Source organism: Pleurodeles waltl, chromosome 2_1 (genome assembly GCF_031143425.1).
Source record: "Pleurodeles waltl isolate 20211129_DDA chromosome 2_1, aPleWal1.hap1.20221129, whole genome shotgun sequence".
In the NCBI taxonomy this organism is placed as follows: Eukaryota; Metazoa; Chordata; class Amphibia; order Caudata; family Salamandridae; genus Pleurodeles; species Pleurodeles waltl.
In genome coordinates, this window is record NC_090438.1 from 321,129,838 (window position 1) to 321,155,950 (window position 26,113).

General features: G+C 43.3%; 1 protein-coding gene across 3 annotated transcripts in view; it reads left to right on the plus strand.

Moving 5' to 3' along the window:
- LRCH2 (leucine rich repeats and calponin homology domain containing 2) overlaps positions 1 to 26,113 on the plus strand; it is a 743,639-nt gene that overhangs the window by 146,084 nt on the left and 571,442 nt on the right. For all 3 annotated transcript variants that reach the window (XM_069212552.1, XM_069212555.1, XM_069212554.1), the window contains exon 2: positions 16,816 to 16,960. In XM_069212552.1, the coding sequence (XP_069068653.1) occupies positions 16,816 to 16,960 (145 nt within the window). The remainder of the gene's footprint in view (positions 1 to 16,815; positions 16,961 to 26,113) is intronic.

Sequence of the window (26,113 nt, forward strand, 5' to 3'; positions counted from 1 at the left end):
TGAGTGGTCCAGGAGAACCATTATATCCATGGACAAAATGGAAAAAAATGTTTGTTCATTATGCCAGGCTATGCGGTCCAACTTTAAGTGCGGAAAGGAAACATGCTTTGCTAATGCATTGTCTGGTTGGAGAAGGGCAAGAGGTTCTGGAGAATTTACCAGGTTTGGGTAATGAAGAAATTAGGAATTTAAATGAATATGAGATGTGTGTTGAAAGTGGACAAACATTACTTACCCAGAGTTAGTACGATCATGGAGAGATATTATTTTGGTGAAAGAGAACAAGGGAAGGATGACTGTGGAAGAGCATATAACGAGTTAAAGGAAATTGGCAGCTTCGTGTAAGTTTGGTGTTTTGATGGATGAGCGAATTAGAGACCAATTTGTGTTGAAATGCAGCAGTGACAGAATTAGAGAGAAGTTATGGTTGAAGGATGAACCACCATTGGAGGAAGTCATTATGGTAGCGAAAAGTGTGGAACATATGTTGAAGTGTATAAAGGAGTTAAGTGAAGGTTGAGAGTATGAAGGTTGATGAGGTAGTGTGTGAAGTGAAAAACAAGGAGATTAGTGATTTGAAGTAGAAAGAGGAGATGCAGACGTTTAAAGGGGAATGTTTCAGATGTGGCAAGAGAGGTCATAAAGTGAATGCAAGTAATTGCCCAGCGTTGAATGTGTTTTGCAACAGCTGTGGAAAGAAGGGTCATTTTTATAAATGTTGTCGTAATAAGAAAAAGAAGAACGTCACTGGTAATTCTATGAAAGAGGTTAAGGAGGTTTCTCAGGAAATAGTTTTTCAAGTGGAGACACAAGTAAATTGCAGTGAACATCCCAGTGAAGTGGTTATGGTAGATGGGGTTGGGATGTTAATGCCTTTTTGATTCATGCTCACAGTTAACAATTATTTCTAAACAGAGTTTGAATACATTATCTAGGAAGGATAAAAAGCTAAAGAAGATGGATGTGTGTCATGGAGGGTATGCTGGGCAACCCATAAATATGCTAGGGTACTTTGAGGGTCATCTTGAGCTGAAAGGAAGACATCTTGTAGGGAAGATTTATGTATCCAGCAGAGGTGATACATTTGCTGAGTTGGGCACATCACAAACTGTTGGGGGTGATACTAACGCCTAATGCTCATCCGCAAGTTCAAGTGCAGGAAGTGGATGATTATGAGAGTATGTTTGTACGTGAATTTCCAGATGTTTTTTCAGTAGATTTAGGATGTCTCAAGAGTTACAAACATAAGATAAGGTTGAAGAAAGATGCCATTCCCATGGTGGCAAAGGTTAGGAGAATTCTTTTGGCTTTACAGGAGCCGGTGATGACAGAGCTTAAGAGATTGGAAAAACTGGGTGTAATAAAAGAAGTTGAAGCAACAGAATGGTTGGCTCCCATAGTGGTGGCAAAGAAAAGTGATAGAAATATAAGATTGTGTGTGGACCTTAGACCTTTAAACAAAAAAATGGTTGTGGACAAGTTTCCTCTCCCAAAATATCGAGGAGATTGTGTCAATGTTAGGTGGAGCAAAGTATTTCTCTACTCTTGATTTAGCTTCGGCATATCACCAGGTGGAACTGGAAGAAAGTTCAGAAGAGTTGACGGCTTTCATTATACCGTTTGGTGCATATAAGTTCAGGAGGATGCCATTTGGATTAGTTTCTGCAGGTGCAGTACTTCAGCGCATTATGAACAGAGTGTTAAAGGATTTGACAGGTGTGAAATATTATCAGGATGAAGTTTTGATTTTTGCTGATACTGTGGAGGAACATAAGCGTGTAAGAGTAGTGTTGGAAGGTTTAAATCGGGCAGGTCTTTCATTAAAGAGAAAGAAGTGTCGTTTTGGTCTATCTGAAGTTGAATATTTAGGCCATTTGATTTCAGGAGAGGGTGTGAAACCTAAACATGATCTGGTTATGACAATTGGAAAATTAGCCTCTCCACAAACAAAAGAAGAAGTGAGTTCATTTTTGGGTATGGTTGAATGTTATGGACGGTTCATTTAAAACTTAGCAGGAAAGTCTGTTAATATGAGAGAACAATTAAAAAAAGGAAGAGAGTTTATATGCATTTCTGAGTGTGAGGAAGAGTTTGTGAAAATAAAAGAAGAGCTGGAAGTTGCACCTTCTTTACAAGCTTTTAAACCTGGCAGACAAACATTTATTGTTACTAATGCAAGTGCGAAGGGTTTGGGAATGGTCCTAATGCAAGAAGAAAAAGGAAGGAAAGTGATGATTGCTTGTGCATCTAAATCTTTAAATGAAGCTGAGAAAAATGACTTGGTGATTGAGAGAGAGTCTTTGGCCATTTTTTGGGCTCTTAAAAAATGTAAACATTTTGTTTGAGGCACAGATTTCGTGGTATTATCAGATCCTAAACCATTGGTTGAAGTGTTTGGCAGCAAGTGTTTGAATTGCATCTCTGTTAGAATAAGGAGGTGGATTATTGGGTTACAAGAGTTCAAGTTCAAAGTAGAATACTTACCTGGAATATTGAATGCTAGTGCGGATTGTTTGTCGAGATTGGTGAATATTAATATGCTAGAAGAAGAACAAGAATGTATGATGGGTTTAGAGGACTCTGGTTGTGAATTTTTTAGTAGCGAATGTGAAATTACTTGTGGAGCTATAAGTGAGCAAGAATAGAAAGAAGCATTGGAAGAGGATGTTGAGCTTTGTAAAGTGTTCGAGGCTTTGGAAAATGGGAATTTTGGTAAACTACAAAAAGTTTGGAGTCTAATAAAATATGAGTTGGCTGTGGATAAAACCATGTTATTGAAAGGTACAAGATTAATCCCACCAACGATTTTGAGGAAGAGAATTATGGGTCAAGCACATGAAGGCCATCTTGGAATTCTTAAAACAAAAGAAAATTTAAGAAGCAATTTTTGGTGGCCAGGGATGGATTTAGAAGTTGAACGCATAGTTAGGGAGTGTGTGTAGTGTGTTTGAAGTGACAAGGTTTTGAAGACTCAGGAGTGTTCCAATGTGTTGTAGAAGATTACCAGATAAGCCTTGGTATGAGGTATCAATAGACATTGTGGGTCCATTACAAAAGGAGCATTCAACACCGTATTTAATTATATTGTTAGATTTGTATTCTAGATGGGTAGAAGTTAAAAATGTAAATGACATTTCTTCCTTCAGTGTGATCAGTTTTCTTGAGAATGTTTTCAGGAAAGAGGGTTTTCCTAAATCAGTCTTGTCTGATAATGGACCGCAATTTTGCTCAAAGGAGTTTGGAAAATGTATGGATGATTGCGGCATTATTCCTAAAAGATCAGCAGTCTATCATCCGGAAACTAATGGAGCAGTAGAAAGATTTAACAGATACATTAAAGAAAGCATTCAGCTGGCAAGGGTGAATGGCATAAATTGGCATGAAGAACTTATGGGGAGGATCTCTGCTCATCGGTTCTCTCCACATGCGACAACCGTTAAATCTCCTTTTGAACTGTTCCGAAGGAGGATACCGAATACCAAGCTTTGCCTGGGATGGATGGATTGGATGAAGATTAATTGCAGTTGGTTTAAGACAGAGTGGAGAAGAAGAGAGGAACAATTTATGTGTAAAAGGAAACAGGAATATGATGAAAGAAAGAAAGTATGCAGACTTAATGTGAGTGTGGGAGATGTGGTGAAAGTTAAATCTCTGGCGACTTGCATGGAAGGGTCTAAATACACTAGACCTTTGAAGGTTGTCAAGCTGTTCTGGAATGCAGTCAAGATTTCTGATGGAAGAATATGGAACATGAACAGAGTTGTTCTAAAGGATCTTTCGGAGGAGAATGTAGTGATGTTAGATGGCAAAGATGATGTTGCAAGTAAATCAATGACTGGGTTCAATTGTGACAAAGGTGAGCAGGCGAAAGGCTTAAGAAAGGAGACAAGAAGAAGTGGAAGGAAGAGGGTTAGTCCTGGACATTTGAGGGACTATGTTGTAAATTTAAAAAAAAAAAAATGTGGGTTGGTGTCACATTATAGGAAGTTGATCATTATATTTGGGTGTTATTCACGCTGACACGTGTAACAATAATTTGTTAATTGTAAAAGGGAGATGTGTGCTGTCTCATAGAATGTAGACCGCGATCTCAGCGGTAACCGTGGTGATGAGACGCCGAGGTTCGGGGAACAACGGTTGGGGGAGAAGAAGCCCATGAAAAGCGCACGATGGCTGAGGCTTCGTAGATATTACACTACGCTTGAGTTTCGGATATATTTATGTACGTTTCTTTTTTGGAGTGACTTACCTTCTTCACAACCTCTACACTACAGGGTAGGATAGCAGATGTCAATGGGCCAGATTTACAAAGATTAGGAATAGCGATTTCATCTGAATCGCTATTTGGAAATCACTATTCCTTATGTATGAAACTTTTTGCTTCATACTTGCGATTCTTAGTGGGTCGCAGATCGACCTACCGCATGAATATTAATGAGGTAGGTTGCAGTTTGCAATCCATTAGAAATGCCTGCCATCGCAAGGATGGTGGCATGCTGAGGTCAGAAGACCACCATGTCTGATTGCCTTTGGTAAACGTTTTTTTTTTTTTTTTTTTCTCGTTGAAATGCATTCTGTTTTTCTAAAGGGAAAAAGGGATGCGTTTCAACAATAAAAAATGAAATGCTTCGTTTTAATTTTTTAAGAGCAGGCAGCTGTTTGTGGGACCACTGCTTGCTCTTAAAAATGTTTATCCAACATTCACAAAGAGGGAGGGGGTCCCAATGGGACTCCTTCCAATTTGCGAATACATTACCACCAACTTTGGGTTGGTGGTAAAATATCAAGGTTTTGCGACCACATTTTGGTTGCAAAATCATGATACATAACACTGGAAATATTTATTTGAAAGGGCCGCCCTGTACACACCCCTTCCAAATAGTAATTTCTGATTGATACAGCTACCTGTGGATTCCTCACCTATTGAATATTCCCCTTGCTCCAGCATTCAACGGAAATCTTCTTCCTAGCTTCTGCACATCGACGAGAACGCCACAATTGCCCACGTGACGCTGTCTGACGTCATACAGGCAATAAGAGGTCCTCGCCGAGGTCAGTTCCCTTTTTTCCGTGCCATTCGAACAACCGTTATTCTTCGAGGGAGCTACTGTTACTACTCTACGTAGTTAGTTATTTTTGCTGTTTCTTCTTTGAGAAAAAGATAGAATGTCGCAAAGAAAATCCGGATTCAAGCCCTGCAATGAGTGCAGTGGCAAGATGTCGGTTACGGACCCACATACAGACTGTTTGTGGTGTCTCAGCTCCGACCACGACGTTGACAAATGTGACTCTTGTCAACGGATGAATCCGAAGGTGTTAAAAGAGCGAGAAGCAAAGCTCTTTTTGGCGAAGTCTAAGAAAAAACAAAAGCGGCATCATCGCAAGCCATCTTCACCGAAGTTGCATCGGCGTCATCGTGACTCCCGGCGTCGTTGTGAATCTCGGCGCCAGTCGAGTAGGGAGAGATTGCGTTCAAGGTCGCCTTCAGCTCGACGCCGGAAGACATGGGAAGTGAGTCCCATCATCTCTCCACAGCCGCAGACGCCGTTTGCATCACCGACGTCACCAGCTTCACCGACGTCGCCTGTGAATCCTCCATCTGTTTTTGAGGTTCCTCAGCGTCAGGAGTTCTCACCAGCTTCTCAGACGCAGGGGCCGACGCCGATGTCTCCTCCAGTCCAGGCTCCTCAGTATCCGGCTTTCCCGGCCCCAGGAGCCGACAGTTCCGCATTCTTGAATGCGATGTTTACAATTTTCCAACAGATGGCTCCAGGTGGTGGACCGGCTGGTCCTTCGGGCCCCTTGGCTTTCAACATGGGTGCTCCGGCTCCGTTACGACCTGCACCTTCTATGCCCTTTCTTCCCATGGGAAATGTGGGCTCTGCGTCGGCGCCTATGGCGTCAGCCTCTCAACCGGTGACGCCGAGTAGACCTGTGGCTCTGGCGCCGGAACAGTCTCCTGTCCGCCCTTTGCCTCGTACGGCGCCGAAGAAATCCATGGCGCCGATGGATCCGGCGTCTGATGGATCCGAGGATCGGCGTCAAGCTTCGACGTCTGCCGAAGCCATGTTGACGCCTAGGATTGAGGTCAGGTTGCATTCGAGGAGGCTTGCTCTTCGCCTCCTTGAGGAGCAAGAATATCCGAAGCAGGCATTGGAGGAAGGAGAGATTGAGGAATCTCAGGGAGACCTCCATTGTTTAGATACAACCAGTGGTTTGGACACCACTCCAGAATGGGACTTAACATTGCCTGGAGAGTATACGGAGGAGGCTGCATCATTCCACTCGGTTATTAAGAAAGCAGCTGATTTTTTGGATCTTCCTTTGCCGGTGTCTGAGCCTAAGCCTAATATTTTAACAGAAGTTTTGCATCCTACTTCAACTGCTGCAGAGCCTTTTCTGCCGTTTAATGAGGCTCTGTTAGATCCAATCCTGGAAATACGGAAGAAGCCGGTGTCATCTTCGGCATTGAACAGATCGGTGTCGAAGATATCGAGTGGCTCCTGCTGACCCAGGCTTTCTGTCCAGACACCCAACCCCTGAGAGCATGGTGGTTCAGGCTTCATGTTCATCCCGGTCTGCCCCAGGTTCATTTCCTGGTGTGCCTTCAGACAGACTCGAAGAAGATGGACCATTCTTCTAAAAAGGCTTTTTCGTCATGTAGCATGGCTTTAAAATCTACTAATGCTACATGTATTTTGGGAAGATACATTTACGCCCTGATGGATGAAATAAAGTTGTCTCATACTGAGGTGCCTCAAGAGGTGATGAGCCTAGTTTCTGATGCTCAAGCAGCGGCAACCCAAGTAATCCAATCTGGACTGGATACGACTGACTCTGTAGCCAGGGCTATGGGTACTGCTGTTGCTACAAGGAGGCAAGCCTGGCTTCGTAGCTCTGGTTTCTCGTCTGATGTACAGTCAACCCTGTTGGACCTTCCCTTCGATGGGGATAAACTTTTTGGCTCCAAGGCGGACTCTGCCCTAGAGAGGTTTAAGGAGAGTAGGGCCACGGCAAAGTCTTTAGGCTTGCAGGCCTCCTCTTCTGTTTCATCCAGGATTTTTAGAATGTTTAGGGGGTTTGGTCGTGGTTCCTCCTCCTCCTTTCGAGGCAGATTTCAGCAACAGCCCGCCTCTGCTCTCTCTTACAGATCGTACAGGGGGAGGGGTAGAGACCGAACCAGGGGCGCCGCCCAGCAGCACTCTGCCTCTTCCTCTGGAGGGGTGCAGCATGGGAAACAGCCTTAGTCTTCCACCAATTCCTTCTCATACCACTCCTGTAGGGGGGAGGTTATTGAACTTTCTCCACAAGTGGGAGGTTATAACATCAGACTCCTGGGTCAGCAGCATTGTGGGGAAAGGCTATGCCCTTCCCTTTCGGGAGTTTCCTCCCTCCATCCCGCCCGCCCATCCTACTGTTCAGAAGGGCATCTCCTGTTGCTAGAACAGGAGGTTCAAGTCCTCCTTTCAAAGGGTGCGGTGGAGTTGGTTCCAGAGCAGGAGAGGGGGTCAGGGTTGTTACTCAAGATACTGCCTGATCCCCAAGAAGGATGGTCGTTGAGGCCAAACCTGGACCTGAGGATCTTGAATTGGTTCCTCAAACAGGAGAAGTTCAAGATGCTGACCCTAGCTCAGGTGCTTTTGGCGCTGAACGATGGAGATTGGATGGTGTCTGTCGACTTGCAGGATGCTTACTTTCATATCCCGATACTCAAGTCGCACAGGAAGTATCTCCGGTTTGTGGTGGGGTCGCAGTACTATCAGCGGTCCTCCCGTTTGGTCTTACTTCAGCACCTCGAGTCTTCACAAAGGTGATGTCGGTGGTTGCAGCAGAGGAAGGAAGGAAGGGGATAGCAGTATTTCCTTACCTGGACGACTGGTTTATCAAAGCCAAGTCTCCGGAGCTCGTGTTGCATCACCTACAGTCGACAACCCAGTTGTTGTTCGACCTGGGTTTTTCAGTGAATGTGCCCAAATCTCACCTAGAGCCCTCTCAGCGCCTACTGTTCATAGGGGCAGTTCTGGATACAACATTGAATTGTGCCTTTCCTCCGCCTCAGCGGATTCAGGACATTCAGGCATTCAGGCATTGGTTCCAATGTTTCAAAGTGGAGCGGTCGTTCCAGTCCTCAAGGTCCTACATCTGCCCGGTCTGTTCGCTTCTTGCAATCTGTTGGTCACTCACGCTCGCTGGCACATGAGGGCTCTTCAGTGGTGCCTCCAGAAGCAGTGGTCTCAACACAAAGGGGATCCCGAAGGATCGGTAAAGATCTCCAGGGACGCTGCTGTGGATTTAAAATGGTGGATTGCGGACAGCAATCTTTCCCAAGGAAGGCCGTTCTTGCAACCTCCACTGGTGACCACAGTAATAACGGATGCTTCCACTCTAGGGTGGGGAGCTCATCTGGGGGACCTGGAGGTCAAAGGTCTTCAGTGGAACAGATGTTTCATATAAATCTGTTGGAGTTGCGGGCAATACGTCTGGCTCTCAAGGCCTTCCTCTCTTCCCTTCGCGGTCAGTCGATTCAGGTCCTGACGGACAATGCTACCGCGATGTGGTATGTAGGTAGGAGTAGGGTCGTACCTTCTCTGCAGAGAAGCTCTGCGGCTATGGTCCTGGGCAAGGGACAATCGGATTTGCTTGGTAGCAAACCATCTGGCCGGAGTCTTGAACGTGCGTGTGGACAGTCTCAGTCAGCATTTCTCGACCGATCACGAGTGGCGTCTCCATCCGGATCTAGTCCGTCAAATCTTCCAGATGTGGGGGGTCCCTCGGATAGATCTTTTTGCCACTCAGGAGAACTCGCACTGCCCGTTGTTCTGCAGCCTCCAGTATCCGGTACAAGAAGCGTTGGGGGATGCGTTTCAGATGACCTGGCGCGACCAGTTGCTTTACGCTTTTCCCCCCATACCCTTGATTCCTCGAGTTTTGAGGAAAATTCGCCAAGACCGGGCCAAAGTCATCTTAATAGCTCCGGATTGGCCAAGAAGGGTATGGTATTCGGATCTTCTCCAACTCTCTCTGTGCCCCTCGCTCCGTCTCCCTCTCAGGGCAGACCTCCTCTTGCAGTCGCAGGGGCAGGTTTTACACCCCCACCGCCAGAGCCTGCACCTTCATGCCTGGAGATTGAACGGGGCAACCTGAGTTCCTTTTCTCTCCCACCTGAGGTAGTGGATGTTATTTTATCAGCCAGGCGACACTCCACTAAATCTATCTACGCTAACAGGTGGGCTAAATTTGTGATTTGGTGTGGAGAGAAACAAATTGATCCCTTACGTGCCCACTTATCGGATATCTTGTCTTTTGCGTTGTCCCTGGCACAGAGAGGTTGTGCAGTGGCTACAGTCAAGGGATATTTATCGGCCCTGTCAGCCTTTCTATGCCTTCCAGACCAGCCTTCTTTATTTAAATCTCCTATAGTACTAAGATTTTTAAAAGGTCTCATTAATACATTTCCTCCCACTCCTTTCATTATGCCCCAGTGGGATCTAAACCTAGTCTTAACTTTTCTTATGGGCACGCCGTTTGAGCCAATGCATTCTTGCCCTTTAAGGTTATTGGTTCTGTTTTCCTTGTTGCAATTACTTCAGCAAGAAGAGTGAGTGAGCTGCAGGCTCTATCTGTTAAACCCCCGTACACATCTTTTTATGGGGATAAGGTGGTGTTGAGGACCAAGGCTGCTTTCCTGCCGAAGGTTGTTTCACCCTTTCATATGGCCCAGACAATTATTCTTTCCTCGTTTTATCCTCCACCTCATCCTTCGAAAGAGGAAGAAAGACTGCACCGCTTAGACCCGAGGAGAGCGCTGAGCTTCTACGTGGACAGAACGAAGGATTTTAGGTTGGAGGATCAGCTCTTCATCGGGTACGTGGGAAAGAGGAGAGGAAGGGCAGTCCAAGAGAGAACACTCTCCAGGTGGGTCATTCCTTGCATTAAACTGTGTTACTCTCTAGCAAAGAAGGAACCCCCTCATGGAATAAGAACTCATTCCACCAGAGTTAAGTCGGCCTCTTCGGCCTTGGCTAGGGGTGTTCCTGTGGTTGACATCTGCAAGGCCGCAACTTGGTCATCCCTCCACACTTTTGCGAAGCATTACTGCTTGGATTCAGAGGTTAGGAGGGATGACCATTTTGCACGGTCAGTGCTGCAGGATTTCTTGGTTTGACCGTTCAGGTACCCTCCACCGAGTGCAGTACTGCTTGGGGACTCTATTCAATAGGTGAGGAATCCACAGGTAGTTGTATCCATCAGAAGAACGAGTTACTTACCTTCGGTAACAACTTTTCTGGTGGATACATTAGCTACCTGTGGATTCCTCATGGTCCCACCTGCCTCCTCGTTGCCTGTCTGGTCTAACCAAGTTATCCTTGGGTGTGCTCCTCTTGGTATTTGAGGGCTTGCAGATATATTGTATATATTTATGTATTTATTTAAAAAAAAAATATTGCGGTTTTGGAATGATGTTTTTATCTTTTGATGTTATTAAATATTGTTATATGATTGATTGTTTCAATGGCCTGTTCGTCTCAGGCGCGTAAAAAAAGTTGATACTGACGTCGGCACGTCGGCGAGGACCTCTTATTGCCTGTATGACGTCAGACGGCGTCGTGTGGGCAATTGTGACGTCCTCGTCGACGTGCAGAAGCTAGGAAGATTTCCGTTGAATGCTGGCACAAGGGGAGTATTCAATAGGTGAGGAGTCCACAGGTAGCTAATGTATCCACCAGAAAAGTGGTTACCGAAGTTAAGTAACTCGTTCTTCTACACCCAAACTGCGATTCTGCAGAAACGCAGTTTGGATGTTTGTACATTTGAAAAGGCATTTTTGCCGTTGAAAAGAATTGGGCAATTGGCGATGGCAATAATGCTTCCTATATGGGGCCCAAGGTTCCGAAAAGCTAAATTAAATGGGGGGAAACACAGCAAAAATCTGGATTTATAGGGTCTGGATCTCGTTGAGGCTGACAAGTGGGCATATGTATTTGCTGAACAGCAGTGTTGGCAGTGGTGACTCAAGTGGCATTCTACATGTAACTTTTAGTGCAGCTGAGTGGACGGCTCTAATCCTGAATGGAAATTTCAGTTAGAAGGGAAGGATTCTGTTTAACCCCTTTGGTGCCAGGCCTTTTCCTCCTTGGGTGCCAAGCCTTTTTTTGGGCTGTTTGGGGCAGTTTGCGCTTAGGCCGTCATACCTTTTTCTTCACATAAGCTACCCACACCAAATTTGCATCCTTTTTTCCAGCATCCTAGGGATTCTAGAGGTACTCAGACTTTGTGGGTTCCCCTGAAGGAGACCAAGAAATTAGCCAAAATACAGTGAACATTTCGTTGTTTTAAATAAATGGGAAAAAAAGGCTGTAGAAGAAGGCTTGTGTTTTTTTCCTGAAAATGACATCACCAAAGGGTTTGCAGTGCTAAAATTACCATCTTCCCAGCTTTCAGGAACAGGCAGACTTGAACCAGAAAACCACATTTTTCATCACAATTGTGGCATTTTACTGGGACATAACCCATTTTTCCTATTTTTTGTGCTTTCAGCCTTCTTCCAGTTATTGACAGCAATAGGTGTGAAACCAATGCTGGATCCCAGACAGCTAAACATTTCTGAAAAGTAGACAAAATTCTACTGGTTTATTTGTGTAGATCCTACAAGGGTTTCCACAGAAAATAACAGCTAAATTAAAAACAAATTGAAGTTGAGGTGAAAAAAACAGCCATTTTTCTCCACGTTTTTCTCTAACTTTTTCCTGCGATGATAGATTTTTGAAAGCAATATACTGTTACGTCTGCTGGACTCTTCTGGTTGCGGGGATATATAGGGCTTGTAGGTTCATCAAGAACCCTAGGTACCCAGAGCCAATAAATGAGCTGCACATTGTAATGGGTTTTTCATTCTATATCGGGTATACAGCAATTCATTTGCTGAAATATAAAGAGTGAAGTATAGGTATCAAGAGAACCTTTGTATTTCTAAAATGGGCACAAGATAAGGTGTTGAGAAGCAGTGGTTATTTGCACATCTCTGAATTTCAGGGTGCCCATACTAGCATGTGAATTACAGGGCATTTCTCAAATAGACGTCTTTTTTACACACTGTCTTACATTTGGAAGGAAAAAATGTAGAGAAAGACAAGGGACAATAACTCTTGTTTTCCTATTCTGTGGTTCCCCCAAGTTTCCCGATAAAAATGGTACCTCACTTGCATGGGTTGGCCTAATGCTCGCTACAGGAAACACATCATGGACACATCACATTTTTACAATGAAAACTGACGTGTTTTTTGCAGAGTGCTTAGCTGTAGATTTTGGCCTCTAGCTCAGCCGGCAGCTATGGAAACCTACCAAACCTGTGCATTTTTCTAAACTAAAAATGAAAATAAATGTCCCAAGGACAACCTGGGTACCAGATACGAAATCTCAGGTATCCCTTAAAGAAGAGATCTCAGGATAACAGACCACAAGAAAAAAGAGAAACATGGACTGATGAAGATTAAACATACACAGTACAAATTGTATTTATATATAAACATAATAATTTCATAATCTGCATAAGTAAATACTAGAACCTAATAAACCAACAATAACCCCTAAAATAAACATCCTCAAAATGGACCCTGGAAAAAATAGAAGTGCTAAAACCAAAAAATCACAATCATACTGACTTCATTCATACCATGTTGAAAAATGTGTAAGGACTCCATTAAATGCATTAAGACCAACACGGATAAAGCCGCAAAGGCTACAAAGTATAAACATTCCAGACGGGCCACTAAATCTTCATCAGTGGTAACATAACACAAATAGTAGTCCAGAAATGTTGTAATGTCGTGGTATAGGTAGGCCCGACAAGAGGAATCTTCAATGTCTATTATGTATTTCTTAATAGTTCTACTTTCAGACTGCAAAAGTCCTTCTTAATTAGTCGAATATAATCTTTGATCTTTCCTCATGTTAAATGGATAAGTTCATTGTGGATTCCAAAGAAGTATCCATATTGGCCACAGCAAGTGTCTTGTTCGTGAATAATAATGCTGACGTACGTTTCGGTAACCAGCGACCTAGAAAAGTTTGCCCACCTTCCTCAGGGCACTAACCTTTATATTGGTCTAAACAATTCCAGGGAACAATTTATTACATACATGATCCGGTATCTAAATGTATACCACATGAAAATGGTACCATAAGGGGAATGGGCTCACTATTAGCCAGATCTAATTTCCTCTGTGAACCGGTATCTGCTATACCTCACAATGGACTGGACGATCAGCAGTCTCCTACATATATGGATGGACCAACTCCACTCTCCCCGACACACTGGGCATGCAGAGAAAAGTCCGATAGCAGAACCCACTCCAAAATTATACAATTGTGGGCTCAGCACATTCTTAAAAAGTGCATGGTGTCAAAGTGACAAACAATCTTGTCAGGAGGAGGGACGCAATCCTAACTGACGAGAAACCTGTAATGCTTATGGACACATTTTTCTCACCAGGTTCTGTTACCCAGAATCCTTTTGCAAACCTCAAAAACACGTTTTCCTCACATTTTGGTGACAGAAACTTCTGGAATCTGAGAGGAGCCACAAATTTCCTTCCACCCAGCATTCCCCCAAGTCTCCCGATAAAAATGGCACCTCACTTGTGTGGGTAGACCTAGTGCCCACGAAAGGAAATGCCCCAAAACACTATCTGGATACATCAAAATTATCAAATACAAAACTACTTGTATTGCGGGGCAGGCACTTGCGTTTTTTGGCCTGGGCTCAGCAGCCATCTAGGGAAACCTACCAAACCCAGACATTTCTAAAAACTAGACACCCGAGAGAGTCCAGGGAGGTGACACTTGCGTGGATCCCCCAATGTTTTCTTACCCAGAATTCTCAGCAAATCTCAAAATTATCTAACAAATTCTAATTTTTCCCACATTTCTCTGTGGTATCACCACACTGGGACACATTTCCTACCACCCAACGTTCCCCTCAGTCTCCCAGTAAAAATGATACCTCACTTGTGTAGGTGGGCCAAGTGCCTGTGACAGGGAAGAGCCCAAAATGTGTCGAAATTGAGGGGGAACCAAAGCTGATCCAAAAGGGCAGTTTGAAAAAAAACTTTTTTAGACTGACAAGTGCAGCAGAATTTTTATCGGTATAGATGAGACAATGCTGCGTGGTTGGGATTTTGTGGATTCCTACAGATTCCTGAAGGTTCCATCACAAAAATGTGGGGAAAATGTGTGATTTCTAGCAAAGTTGGAGGTTTGCAGGAAATTGAGGGTAAGAAAATGGTGTGGGATGCATGTGAGGCACACCACCCTTGAATCACCCAGATGTGTAGTTTTCAGATGTGTCTAGGTCTTGTGGATTTTTCTACATGGCAGCGTCCTAAAGTCCAAAAAGTGCAGCCCTCACCATTCCAAGCGGGACGAGTTTGAGAGTTAGCCAAGCTCTCATGGCCCAAATGTAAAACCAAAACTCCAAATAATCATATGTCCTCTTGCTTGCCATGGGATAAGATGTTTTAGTGTGCGGGGGAGAGCTGAAATACTGTTACCCCCTTCAGTTGGGGTGGGGGCATAACCAGGCCCATACTAGTTGGTAGCCACCACCCCACTATTTATTATTATATTTTTTTTTATTCCCTGGCATCTAGTGGGCTTTCTGCCCCCCAGGGTGTGGATCGGGGGTAATTGTCCCATCTGCCCACTAGTGGGCAGAACAACTTTGGCCCCATTTATTTGAGATGGGGTTATTGCCATACCCCCACCCTCTTATTTTGGAAAACATTCTTCCCTGGTCTCTGGTGGGCTCTATCCCCCCCTTGGGGGCAGATGGGCCTTCCAAAAATAGGCTGATCTGCCCCCAAAGGGGTGCATATTTTGCCAACAGTAATGCGTCCCATGGGGACCAAACCTTGCCCAAGGGGCTGCGCCCCCCAAACAAAACACACATACACAACAAGCGATTTAAGACTGTTAGCCTTGGTATTTGGTGTGCAGACATTTATTTGCAGTGGCTGCGAGCTTCTGAGCAGAGCTTTGGGCACCGGCAATTTTATTCCCCACAAATTAAGCATTGTTGGCTGGTAGTTTATGGATTATGCAGGACATTGTTTCATTGACTATTTAGGACCTAGATTTCTGGGAAAGCTTCTGTACTGATTGTGCTCATTGATTTGGTATTTGTGAAGTGGTCCAGAGGTAGATGTAGGGACTATTAAGGGTTGATGGCAATGTTGCTGGGTTGTGCTGCATGTTTTCATATTCCATTGATATGAAGAAGGGTGAGAGATATTCACATTGCTGCTCAGATGCTACTGTTACTTAGTCCTTTACACAAGCTTTTGTAGTGGTTACCCACATGACTGATTTGACTCCTAATACAGGTTATTTGTCCTGGACACCATCAGTCTGACGGAGTATGTTGAAGAGTCAGCCATATGCCAGTCTTTAAATATGAAAATCACCAATAGAGTTTGGGTAGTCGGCCAAAACACCGTCATTCATTTGACTGGCTCCACCCAAGCATTACTGCATTAAGGGCCAGATGTATCAAGCGTTTTTGCATTCGAAAACGGTGCAAATGGCCGTTTGCGAATGCAAAAATGCCTTTCAGTATGTATGAAAGGCATTCGCTACGCAATTTTAAGGAATCGCTAATGTAGCTATTCCTTAAAATTGCGAGCCCATTTATAGAATCGCAAATTGAGATTCTCTAAGTAAGAAATTGCAAATAAGGAATCCTTATTTGCGATTTCTTAAGCACATGTATCAAGCTTTTCCTCAATGCGAATTGGGCATTAAGGAACTGCAATTGCACTAAGTGTCTAGTTTTAAAATAGCTATATGTGATTTATGTGAAAACTGTATATGCTATTTTGCTAATTCAAAGTTCCTAAAGTACCTACCTGCAATACCTTTCATTTGAAGTATTACATGTAAATCTTGAACCTGTGGTTCTTAAAATAAACTAAGAAAATATATTTTTCTATACAAAAACCTATTGCCCTGGAATTGTCTCTGAGTGTGTGTTCCTCATTTATTTCCTGTGTGTGTACAACAAATGCTTAGCACCAGTCCTTTGATAAGCCTACTGCTCGACCACACTACCACAAAATAGAGCATTGGAATTATCTCTTTTTGCCAATATCTTACCTCTAAGGGGAACCCTTGGACTCTGTGCATACTATTCCTTACTTTGAAATAGTGCATACAGAGCCAACTTCCTACAATGACAGAATGGCTGGGGAAGTAGGATTAACCACTTTATCACTGAAGTGATTCCTGTGTTTCATTTAGCTGCCTCGTGTATTCTGTAAACTGGAGGCAGATGGGCCTTCTATTATGGTAAGGAAAAAATAAAATAAAATAGAATACTGCGTTAGTAAGCAGGGGAAGGCCTGGGTGTCAGGCAAAACCACAGTGGATTCAGGAATCTTTTTCACTGAAGTGGCAGGTGGTTGTGATGTTTCTGGAAGCCAACCTAGCATGTTGACGCCCTGTGTGTAAGACATTGGCCTGATGGGACAAAAGTACAGTGACCATTATAGAGAGTAACTTGTAAGTTTGAAAACTTCAATACATGATGTAATTTCTTGTTTGAGTCTGGAACTCAAAAGTCTTAACTAAGTTACTCCATCTGTGAATCTTGTAGCAAATTATTTTGTTTTTATTGTCAAGGCAATGTTATCATTTATTCACACAAAGGATGCAGATTTTCTGATTTCTTAATCTGTCTGTGATTGATGTGACAACATGTACGTACGTATTTATTTTTTGCCATTCAGAATCTGAAGAAAATCATGTTTTGCTGTCTTCCAGATCTTTCAAAAAATAGATTTATTGAAATTCCTGCTGAAGTTTGCTTGTTTGCACCACTTGAGACCTTAAACCTGTATCACAACTGCATCAAATGCATCCCAGAAGGTATTAGAAACCTGCACATGTTGACGTACCTAAACATTAGGTGAGTGACAATATTTTATATTATGATTTTACATAATAACTTGTAGAGTGCGTTTGGCATCTTGTGGTAAAGTATTAAGGAACACCTTAAATAATGTAGGTATTATATTGGAAAGGTAGCAGAAAAGTATAGATGAAAATGGTGACTTAAAACGTAGCGTGCATAATAAAGACCATAGTAAAATTGTCATGTTTGGCTCTCAGTATACTAAATGAGACTACTGGATTTGGGTGGAAGCGCCACCAGGCTGTGGGGAACTGGGTCCAATTTCACTCCGTGTGGCAACTGTCTGGCAACCCTTCCTGCCAGCTAGCAGTACCTCACTAGCACCTGAAAGTGGCAGTAATTTGTGGAAGCCGTGCGCATGACAGTCTTATTTCTCAAGGAAATCATGGTGCAACAGATCTCATCCTTTTTCTCTCAGTTACATTTGTCTCACATATGCAAAGACAAACAGAAGCAGCAATCGGTTGAATATATTTTATTGAATCATCTGCATAAGCCCCACAGCTCCAGGCCCATTTCTTTCATAAAAATAATAATCCTGTAACAGCCTATGATGCGCAACCCCAAAACCTACAGATAAACTACTCCTAACAAGGAGTCGGCGCATAACAAGATTTTGGACGGTGGCACCACGCGGAGCTGGCACAAATCGAGAGGAGAGGCCTGTGCCATGTGACAGGCCGCAAAAGCAGCAAACTCAGATGGAGGCCAGAATGACCTCACCTGCGACTGACTCTGAGACTATTTAGCCACACGCCAAGCACCTCCCATACTCATAAAATGGGACAGCCAGCCCAGGGGAGGAACTCGCCCATGAGGAAAATCCAGCGATGCTCTAACCACATCTCACCTGGGCAAGCGGAGGGTCACAGCCTGCGAGGATGGTACCCTGCATCTGTGCACAGAGACTGGGTATGATGCGGGATGCTGAAATGCAGGGCCTAGCATCGCACTTCGTACCTGATACTTGGGTCACCCCGGAGATGGGGAATAATTCAGAAGCATGAGTAAACAGCTGCATACGATTGACAGAAGCTGCATGTAAAAATGTGCTGTAGGGGGTAGGTGAACAGCCGCAGTATGATGGAGCGGAGTGGGCCAGTACTGTGTGGCCACAGGTTTGCTTGCTGAGGTTGTGTAGCTTCTTGAAATTAGTTTGTACCAGATATTGTGCTGGAAGGGGGGTGAGAGAATGGAAGAGGACTATATTCAATAATGATAGGCTGTGCATTGTGACATATGAAAGGTGGGCAATAGACCGAGAGCTGATGCAGTTATTTGAGTTAGCTGGTCCCCTTTGGACTTGCTTGGATGCAGTGCACGTCCTGGCACATGTGTGGGGTAGACATACATAGACAGATGGTTGTACGTATGTCCGTGGGCGGAAATGAGAAGAAGTTTGTTTTGTGTTGTTTGATAGTCTTTCACATTTAACAGCAGGTGGTGGGTAATGTAACATGGCACAGAATTGGCGGGAAAACCGTAAGGTATATGCCATATGATGGGGGCGGAATTTAAACTCTTGACTTGGAATGTTCAACAATTAAGGATATACACTAAGAGATTTAGGGTACTCACCTTCTTAAAGGGGCACACAATTTCCATAGCCTGCTTGCAGGCTGGCACTTTGATGATGAAGGCACGATGCGCCTAGCTAAGAAATGGCAAGGACAGATATATCACTCATCATATTCGACATACGCCAGGGGATTGTTGATCAGGGTGGTGCCAGGTGTTCTTTCTCCCTTACGTATTTGGTGGCTGATGTGGAAGTAATGCACTGGTGCGGGGTAAACTGGATGGCCGGAGCACGGCCCTTCTAGACTCCTACAAGCCAACTAATAATAACAACTTTTTTCACTCAATGCAGGACCTGCTGACGCGCGAAGTAGATGCGCCAGTCATGTGGCTCAGCGATTTTAATTGCATATTAGATGCTGACCTGGAAAAGGCACCTCCTAAGGCGGGCACCAAACCCCTAATGACCAACACGCTCAGGAAAGTAATGCGGAACGTAGGATTGGTGGACATTTGGCGAGTAAGTCATCCGGAAAGGCAGATATACACGTTACTTGGCCACGCATATTGCATATAGCAGGATGAGCAGGATCTTAGTGGCAAAGTTCCCGTGTGTGGAGGAGGTATCACATGGCACAATTCCTTTCAGATCACACACCTGTTAACTGTGTCCTGTAGTGGGGAGGCAGTGTGCGGGAGAGTCGAGCCTGGAGGATCTCAGTAGGCATACTGGAAGACTTAGATGGTAGGGAGGCATGACTACATGACTGTTAATTGGGGGTACAGCATAGAGTGGGAGTACTTGAAAGCGGTGTTAAGAGGTCATTACATGAGCTTAACATGTGGAGTGCATAGACAGCTTCACAGGGACCTCAGCAGAGAGGAGGAGGCATTGGTCGCGCTGCAGACCAAGGACCAGTCACACCCAGATACAAAACATACGGAGCTAGTATTGTGACGTGGTATAGCAGACGTATGGGCCCGCCTGGACAAATATTTGATAAAACAATACTGACAGACACTACACAGAGAGGGGGACAAATCAGGTAGATTATTGGCATGGATATTGCAACGGGAACAGCCATCACCACAAATGATGGACTTGATGTTGGAGGATGGTGTCAGGGTTACCACAAGAGCAGGGATACTGGACACCTTCCAGCAACACCTTCGACTTGTTTTGGATCTGGAAGAAGTGTGTGCTGCACTCAAAATGCTATCACAAAACAAGGCACTGGGGGCCAGCTTTCCGCCTGAGTTTTGCCAGACATTCTCAGGAACAATCATGCAGGCACTCCTGGAGGTGCGCAGCAAATTAGTCCTGCTGCCAACAATGTGGGAGGGTGAACTATGCATGTACTTTAAGCCCAGCGGGGACAAAGCCTACTCTTCTGTTTACAGACCACTCACCATGAGGGCAGACATAAAAGTCCTATGTAAGTTACTTGCCAATCAGCTGGCGTCATATATATCCCAGCTGGTGCACGAGGATCAATGTGGATTAATTCCTGGTCATAACACATGCATGAATGTTAGACTCTTCGCTCATGTCCTGCACGAGGTGGAAGACCTTGGAGACGAGTTGACTCCGGTCTGTATAGACCTGGAGAAGGCCTATGACATGGTGGACTGGGGCTTTTTACTTGAAGTGTTGAGGGGAATGAGGTTCGGCCCGCAGTACCGAGGCTGGGTACAGCTGTTATACACAGAACCCATGGCGAGGGTGCATGTGGGGTGGAGCCAATCAGTGGTGTGGGAGGTGAGACACCTGGCAGGGCTGTCCACTGTCACCTCTCTTGTTCGCATTGGCCATCGAGCCCTTGGCTATTTGGGTGCAGCGTGACCTAAGGGACAGAGGTATACAGTGGAGTGACGTTAATCATATCATCTCACTCTATGCTGATGACATCTTGGTCTATATTTTGACCCCATGCAGTACGCTGTTGCAACTCCGTGAGGAATTTGGGGACATATCAGGTCTCTGATTCAACAGACAAAAGTCACTCATCTTCCCGCTAGCGGCGTTGGCTACCACTCCACTGGATTGTCTCCTGGACCTGTGCTTATCCTGGGTGATGACCAACTTCAGATATCTATGGATGCAGGTGGGACACACCGAGGTGCAGCAAGTGCTTCTCAATATGGGCAAAGTTGTTGACTCCCGCAGTAAATAGGTTGTTTTTTTGGAACACTCTGCCGCTCTCGCTGATGGGCAGATTGGCGGTTTTTAAGATGGTTCTTCTGCCCAGGTGTCTATATAAATTACAGAACTCGTTTTGCCCCATACCATAGAGTGTATTTAAACAATTGAACTCAGTACTCATGTCAATGTTGTGGGCGGGACGTCGTAGTAGAGTGGCCCTGTCCACTCTGACTCGCTGATTAGAGGTGCAGAGACTCAACCTTTGCTATTATGCTGCGAACCTGCAGCATGCGGCTTGGTGGCTCACAGAGGATGACAATTGGGAAAAGTGATTGGTCGCGGGTTTGATGACAGCGGAACACCTCCCAGTTACATTAATGGAGGGGGCTGAAGTAGAGGGAAGGATTCCATATGTAATTCACCACACTGCATGTATCTGGCAGCGGTATGTGGAAATGTTTTTGCAGTGAGCTCCCTTTCATCTGGAACTCCCCCTTTGAAAACTACTAGCAGCAGTATTCAGATGATGACCAATGTGTCATTTCAGGCCTGGAGGGATGGGGGATGTACACTGTTGGGAGACCTATTTCTAGGTGAATACTTCTTTATGTTCGAGCAGGCCTGTGACACATTTATGCTGGGCCCAGGGCATTTTCTCTATCGCGCAGGGCTGGCGGAGTTGGTCATACAAATCTGGCCCACATACCCTGCTATCCCCCAGACTTCGCAAACACTGGACGTTATACTGATGTGTGGAAGGGGTTGAAATTTGATCGCACAGCTATATGAAGCAATGAGAGATGACATGACAGGACTGCCATCCAGGGCCATGAGCTGCATGAGAGTTAGACCTAGGCTCTTCATTAGAGGATAACGAGTGGTCCAGTAATGTGAACAAACACATAAGGTCTTGTGCAATGTCTGATTTAAGTTGACACATCATTTTCTACATTGAACATATCTGAGCCCCCAGGGGACTCCATTGCATCTCCCCCACAAGGCATGATACATGCCCATGTTGCAGCATGGAAGGGGAACACTTCATGCACCTGCCGTGGGACTACTTGTTGATACATGACTTTTGGGTACAGGTGGTGGCAGAACTCCAGAGAGAACACACACCGTTGCCGTATTTGTTGGGGCATGCCAACAGGTCGAAGGGTCAAAAAATGAGCTACAAATTCCTACAACTGCACTGGTATCAGCAAGACACAGGGTGGCCATTAGATGGATGGGACAACACACACCCGTAATTGCACATTGGCACAGGGAAGTGGGGGAATGGGCGATAGCTGAGGAGATCCATGTCAAGAAAAACAGACCGGATGAATGGTTGTAGGATGTTGTTATGGCATTGAGGGACGTGTGTGACTCCTTTTTGAGAACATGTGCAGGTGTGGAGCCCTCTGAGACTGATAATGAGGGTGCATGAATAGAGGATGAAGCACTCCAAAGGGGGAGTAGGACTGCACTCTCAACATAAGTGGGATGTCCCGGATAAAAAACAATATGGGGTTTTCCCCTGACATATGGTATTTATTGATTACTTGTTCGATAGGTGATGTATTGTTAAAGGGTCCCAACATGCTATGTGAAGAAATATGTATGCCACTACCTCTACTGCTATTTGTTGTATTTTGAAAATGGAAAATAACGTTTAAAAAAAAATTGCATGTACTGCAATGATTCGGATGATAAAACAGAATAATAGTATTGCGTTGACCAGGAAGGTGAAACTCAACAAAAGCCCCACCATCGTGTCAGAGTGCTAAGTGCCAGGATTTCTACTTACACAACTAAGGTACTACTAGAGCACAGCAGTGATAGCCCTAATCTGACCTTTAGGTTCGCTAGGAATGTACCATCCCCCATACCTGAATGATAGTAGTGAAGTGGGGTGTTGGTCTACTGCGAGTCCTCTTTCATGTAAATGGAATGGCGCCAAGTCTTAGCTGCAGTGAAGCAATAGCATACAGTAGCATTTTTCTGTCTGGTACTCTCCCGCTAAGGTATAGGGGGCAGAGGGATGTTTTAGAATAAAACAACTGGTGTTCTGAGAAACCTGCAGTCACGTAAGAACACTTATGTTTCTTGTGAAGTGACAAAGATTGTGGTGTTCCACTTTGTACTGACAAAATATTAGAGCAGCCTTGGAAAAAGCACAAAACGAGAATGTCTGAGTAAAAGGAATAAAAAACTGTTTCTGTGCTAAAAACCTATGAGATAAAGGAAAATAAAACATCACCACAGAAGAGAGCTTCTGCTCAGAAAATAAAATGAATTGTTATTAGGCTAAAGGGCACAAGCTGTAGGCCTATAGCTAAACTATAGCTAAAATAAAGTGCCTATAAAAGCTACTAAAATTCCAACAGGACAGAAAATCTGCCGGCAAAAATCTGGATGTACAGCTTATCTCGCCATAAACTGCTTTCCTTAGTAATGCTAATATGGAAGTTAAAACAGGAGTTTCGTTTGGAGGCTTTTACTGGGTTTTGGAAGGAACAACTAGATGTTTTCATGGTCTAGTTTTGTGGTTTGTTTTTTAAGTCTAGATTTTAACATAAATGATTGAATTAAATGTTTCATGTAAGTAAAATTTAAGACCACAACAAAAAGCATACAGTTGAAACAAATTAAGGTTGTCATTAACTAGCTTCAGGTGGAATATTTATTTACCTATGGTTTTTGTCAGATATGGCCTGTGAAACGTGGTTTCCTCCCCCCCTTTTTCAAAGTATCAAATGAACAGATAATAGTGCCCCCATGCTGTGTTCACAAAGTATGCATTCAAATAGAAATATTTTTTAAAAAATGTATTGTTTACTCAATTTATACATGCTCTCCAGTGTTAAAACATTTTGAAAAAGCAAAGGTACACATTAGCCAAAATCTTTGTGTTAGTTTTCAAATGTTGTTTTTATTTGCTCCTTTCACTTACATTGTTATTTTCCAATAGACAGTTTTTCTTTTTTCTTGGTTTAACACATTGCTTCAAAAAAAGAAAAATGCCTAGCCGCTTAATGGACTCAGTAAATTACTGTCTAAGCTTCTGTGAGTCCATGTGGTGAGGTTGGTCATACTGAAATGTTGACCCACTTTTACTGCTGTCAGTTTCATTCTTAAAAATCCTTAAAAAAATTCTTTACTTTCATGTGAAAACTTAAATCATTGGACGCCATGCCACAAGATAAATACTGAAATAATAAATCCTCAGTAATCACCTCCTCAATTAAACCATTCGTAGTATATGGAACACTTGTAACTTAAAGCGCAGTTTATTTTACAGCAATTAACACCAATTAATACTTGCTAGGGGGTTCTTATAGTAGGTGTGCGTATAATAAACCAACACCCCTTCCAGTCTCGATTCGGCATTCATATGTGACTGAAAATGAATGTGTCCAGACGGAACCCCCTAAATCCCCCCCCCCACTCCACTTATGTGGCTGGGTGCCCAGTGCCCGGATTACTCTATGCTGCTGATGATGTCCTGGTTTCTGGGGCTTCAAAAACAAATGGATGGTCTAGAATAGTTCATGACCACCAAGGGTATGGTGATCGACAAATCTAAAACCTTTACCATGACCTCTGGCCAAAGGATAAAGAAATGTAAGAGTTTTTTATATTCATAACACAGATTACCTCTGTAAAGTCTTTTAGTTACCTGGGTGTATTGTTCTTGAGTAATGGGCAATAGGAACAACATATACACTCAGGAAAAGATAAGTTAAGAAGGAATTCTCGTGCCATTTTTAGATTTGCCAGCAATTTAGGAAGTCGCCCCCCCATCTCTAATATGACAAGGTTCTATAGGGCTAGAGCACTATCCACGGTAGTACATGGAGCTGGTGTACAGGGGTACACAAACAGCACCCCTTTACAACTAGAGGAAAATCGTTTTCTAAAATGTTTGTTGTGTGTACCTACATCAGCATCGAAATTGGATTGTACATCAAGAGGTGGGCCTCCAATTCCTGGAGGACGTGCTGTGGGTGAGGCCCCTGCTGCTATGGTGTAGTATTTGGTCTAAGGAAGAAACTGTTTTTACCAAGAAAATTATACTAGAATGTTTAAAATTGGATAATGCTATGGGTGTTCAATGGCTCATCTTTATTGATTCTTCTTTCAAATCTGTATTCAATATAAATATAAAACTAGACCAGAAAAAGTGTTGACATTATCAAAGAAACATATAAAGGTTACTCTTTTACAAGATAGGGCTGACGGTAGGAAAACAAAGGAACCCATGAAATCCACTGCTGGCATCTGTATCCCGCACATTTGAGGCAAGTATTGAAGGATACCAACTTGGTGTTACTAATATGCAGCATCGGTTTGTTCTGACAAGACTAAGGGGGTTATTACAACTTTTGAGGAGGTGTTAATCCGTCCCAAAAGTGACGGTAAATTGACGGATATACGACCAGCCGTATTACGAGTCCATTATATCCTATGGAACTCGTAATACAGCTGGTGGTATATCCGTCACTTTACCGTCACTTTTGGGACGGATTAACACCTCTTCCAAAGTTGTAATAACCCCCTAAGACTGGGTATAGTGCATCACTTAGTAGCATTCCCCAGAATGAGTTCTTGCCCCCTTGAGACATTCAGTTGCCCCTGTGATGGGATAAGTAAACATAGAACTCTGCACTTTATTTTGCAAATTTTATGAACATCTTAGAATCTTTTATCTTAAACCCCTTTTTGAAAAAAACTGTATAAAAACACATCTGGTGGCATTGGAATATTTGTTAACACTTAACAATACATATGTATGTTACAGGGTGGCATTATTTATTCTAAACACCATACAAATCAGGAAAAGTCTTGTTTTTATTCCTGGTGAAACCCGATAAGTGGTATTTTATATTATATATTTATGTTTTATTTTTATGGTTAGCTTCCGTATAATGAATAAGAAGCATGTTTATTATGTATTTATATTTATGTGCTTTTATGGCTATTTTGTATTGGCCGAATAAAGTTGATAAACTGAAACCAAACAATGTGTCTTGTGTTTTGATACATGTGTGGTGTGATTAAAATAGTATAAAACAATTTATATATGGAGTCAGTGTTCTGCATGTTATAACACCACTATTTGTATATTTCTTAAAATCTTGCTCCTCCTGTAAAGCCCTTACGATTTAAAAAACAATGTGCCAGACAGTATTTTACAGTTAATATTATAGCAAAAACAAAATCTTCATAATATTTAACAAAGCAATTCAAAATTTCTGAAATATTTAAAAAGTGATTTATCAATAGTTTCTTTTAACACAGAACTTTTTTTTTTTTTCGTTTTTTTAATAGTTAGCCAATAATTTACTGGAACATTTTTGTCCCCCCTAGTAACTTTCAGTATCTGTATTTTTTGATTTATAACTGTTTATTAAACAAAATTCATAATGCAGTCATCTTCTTATACGTAAAGCTTATCGAGCAGCCACAATGAGAAGTACATAAAGCATTAATTACTATTA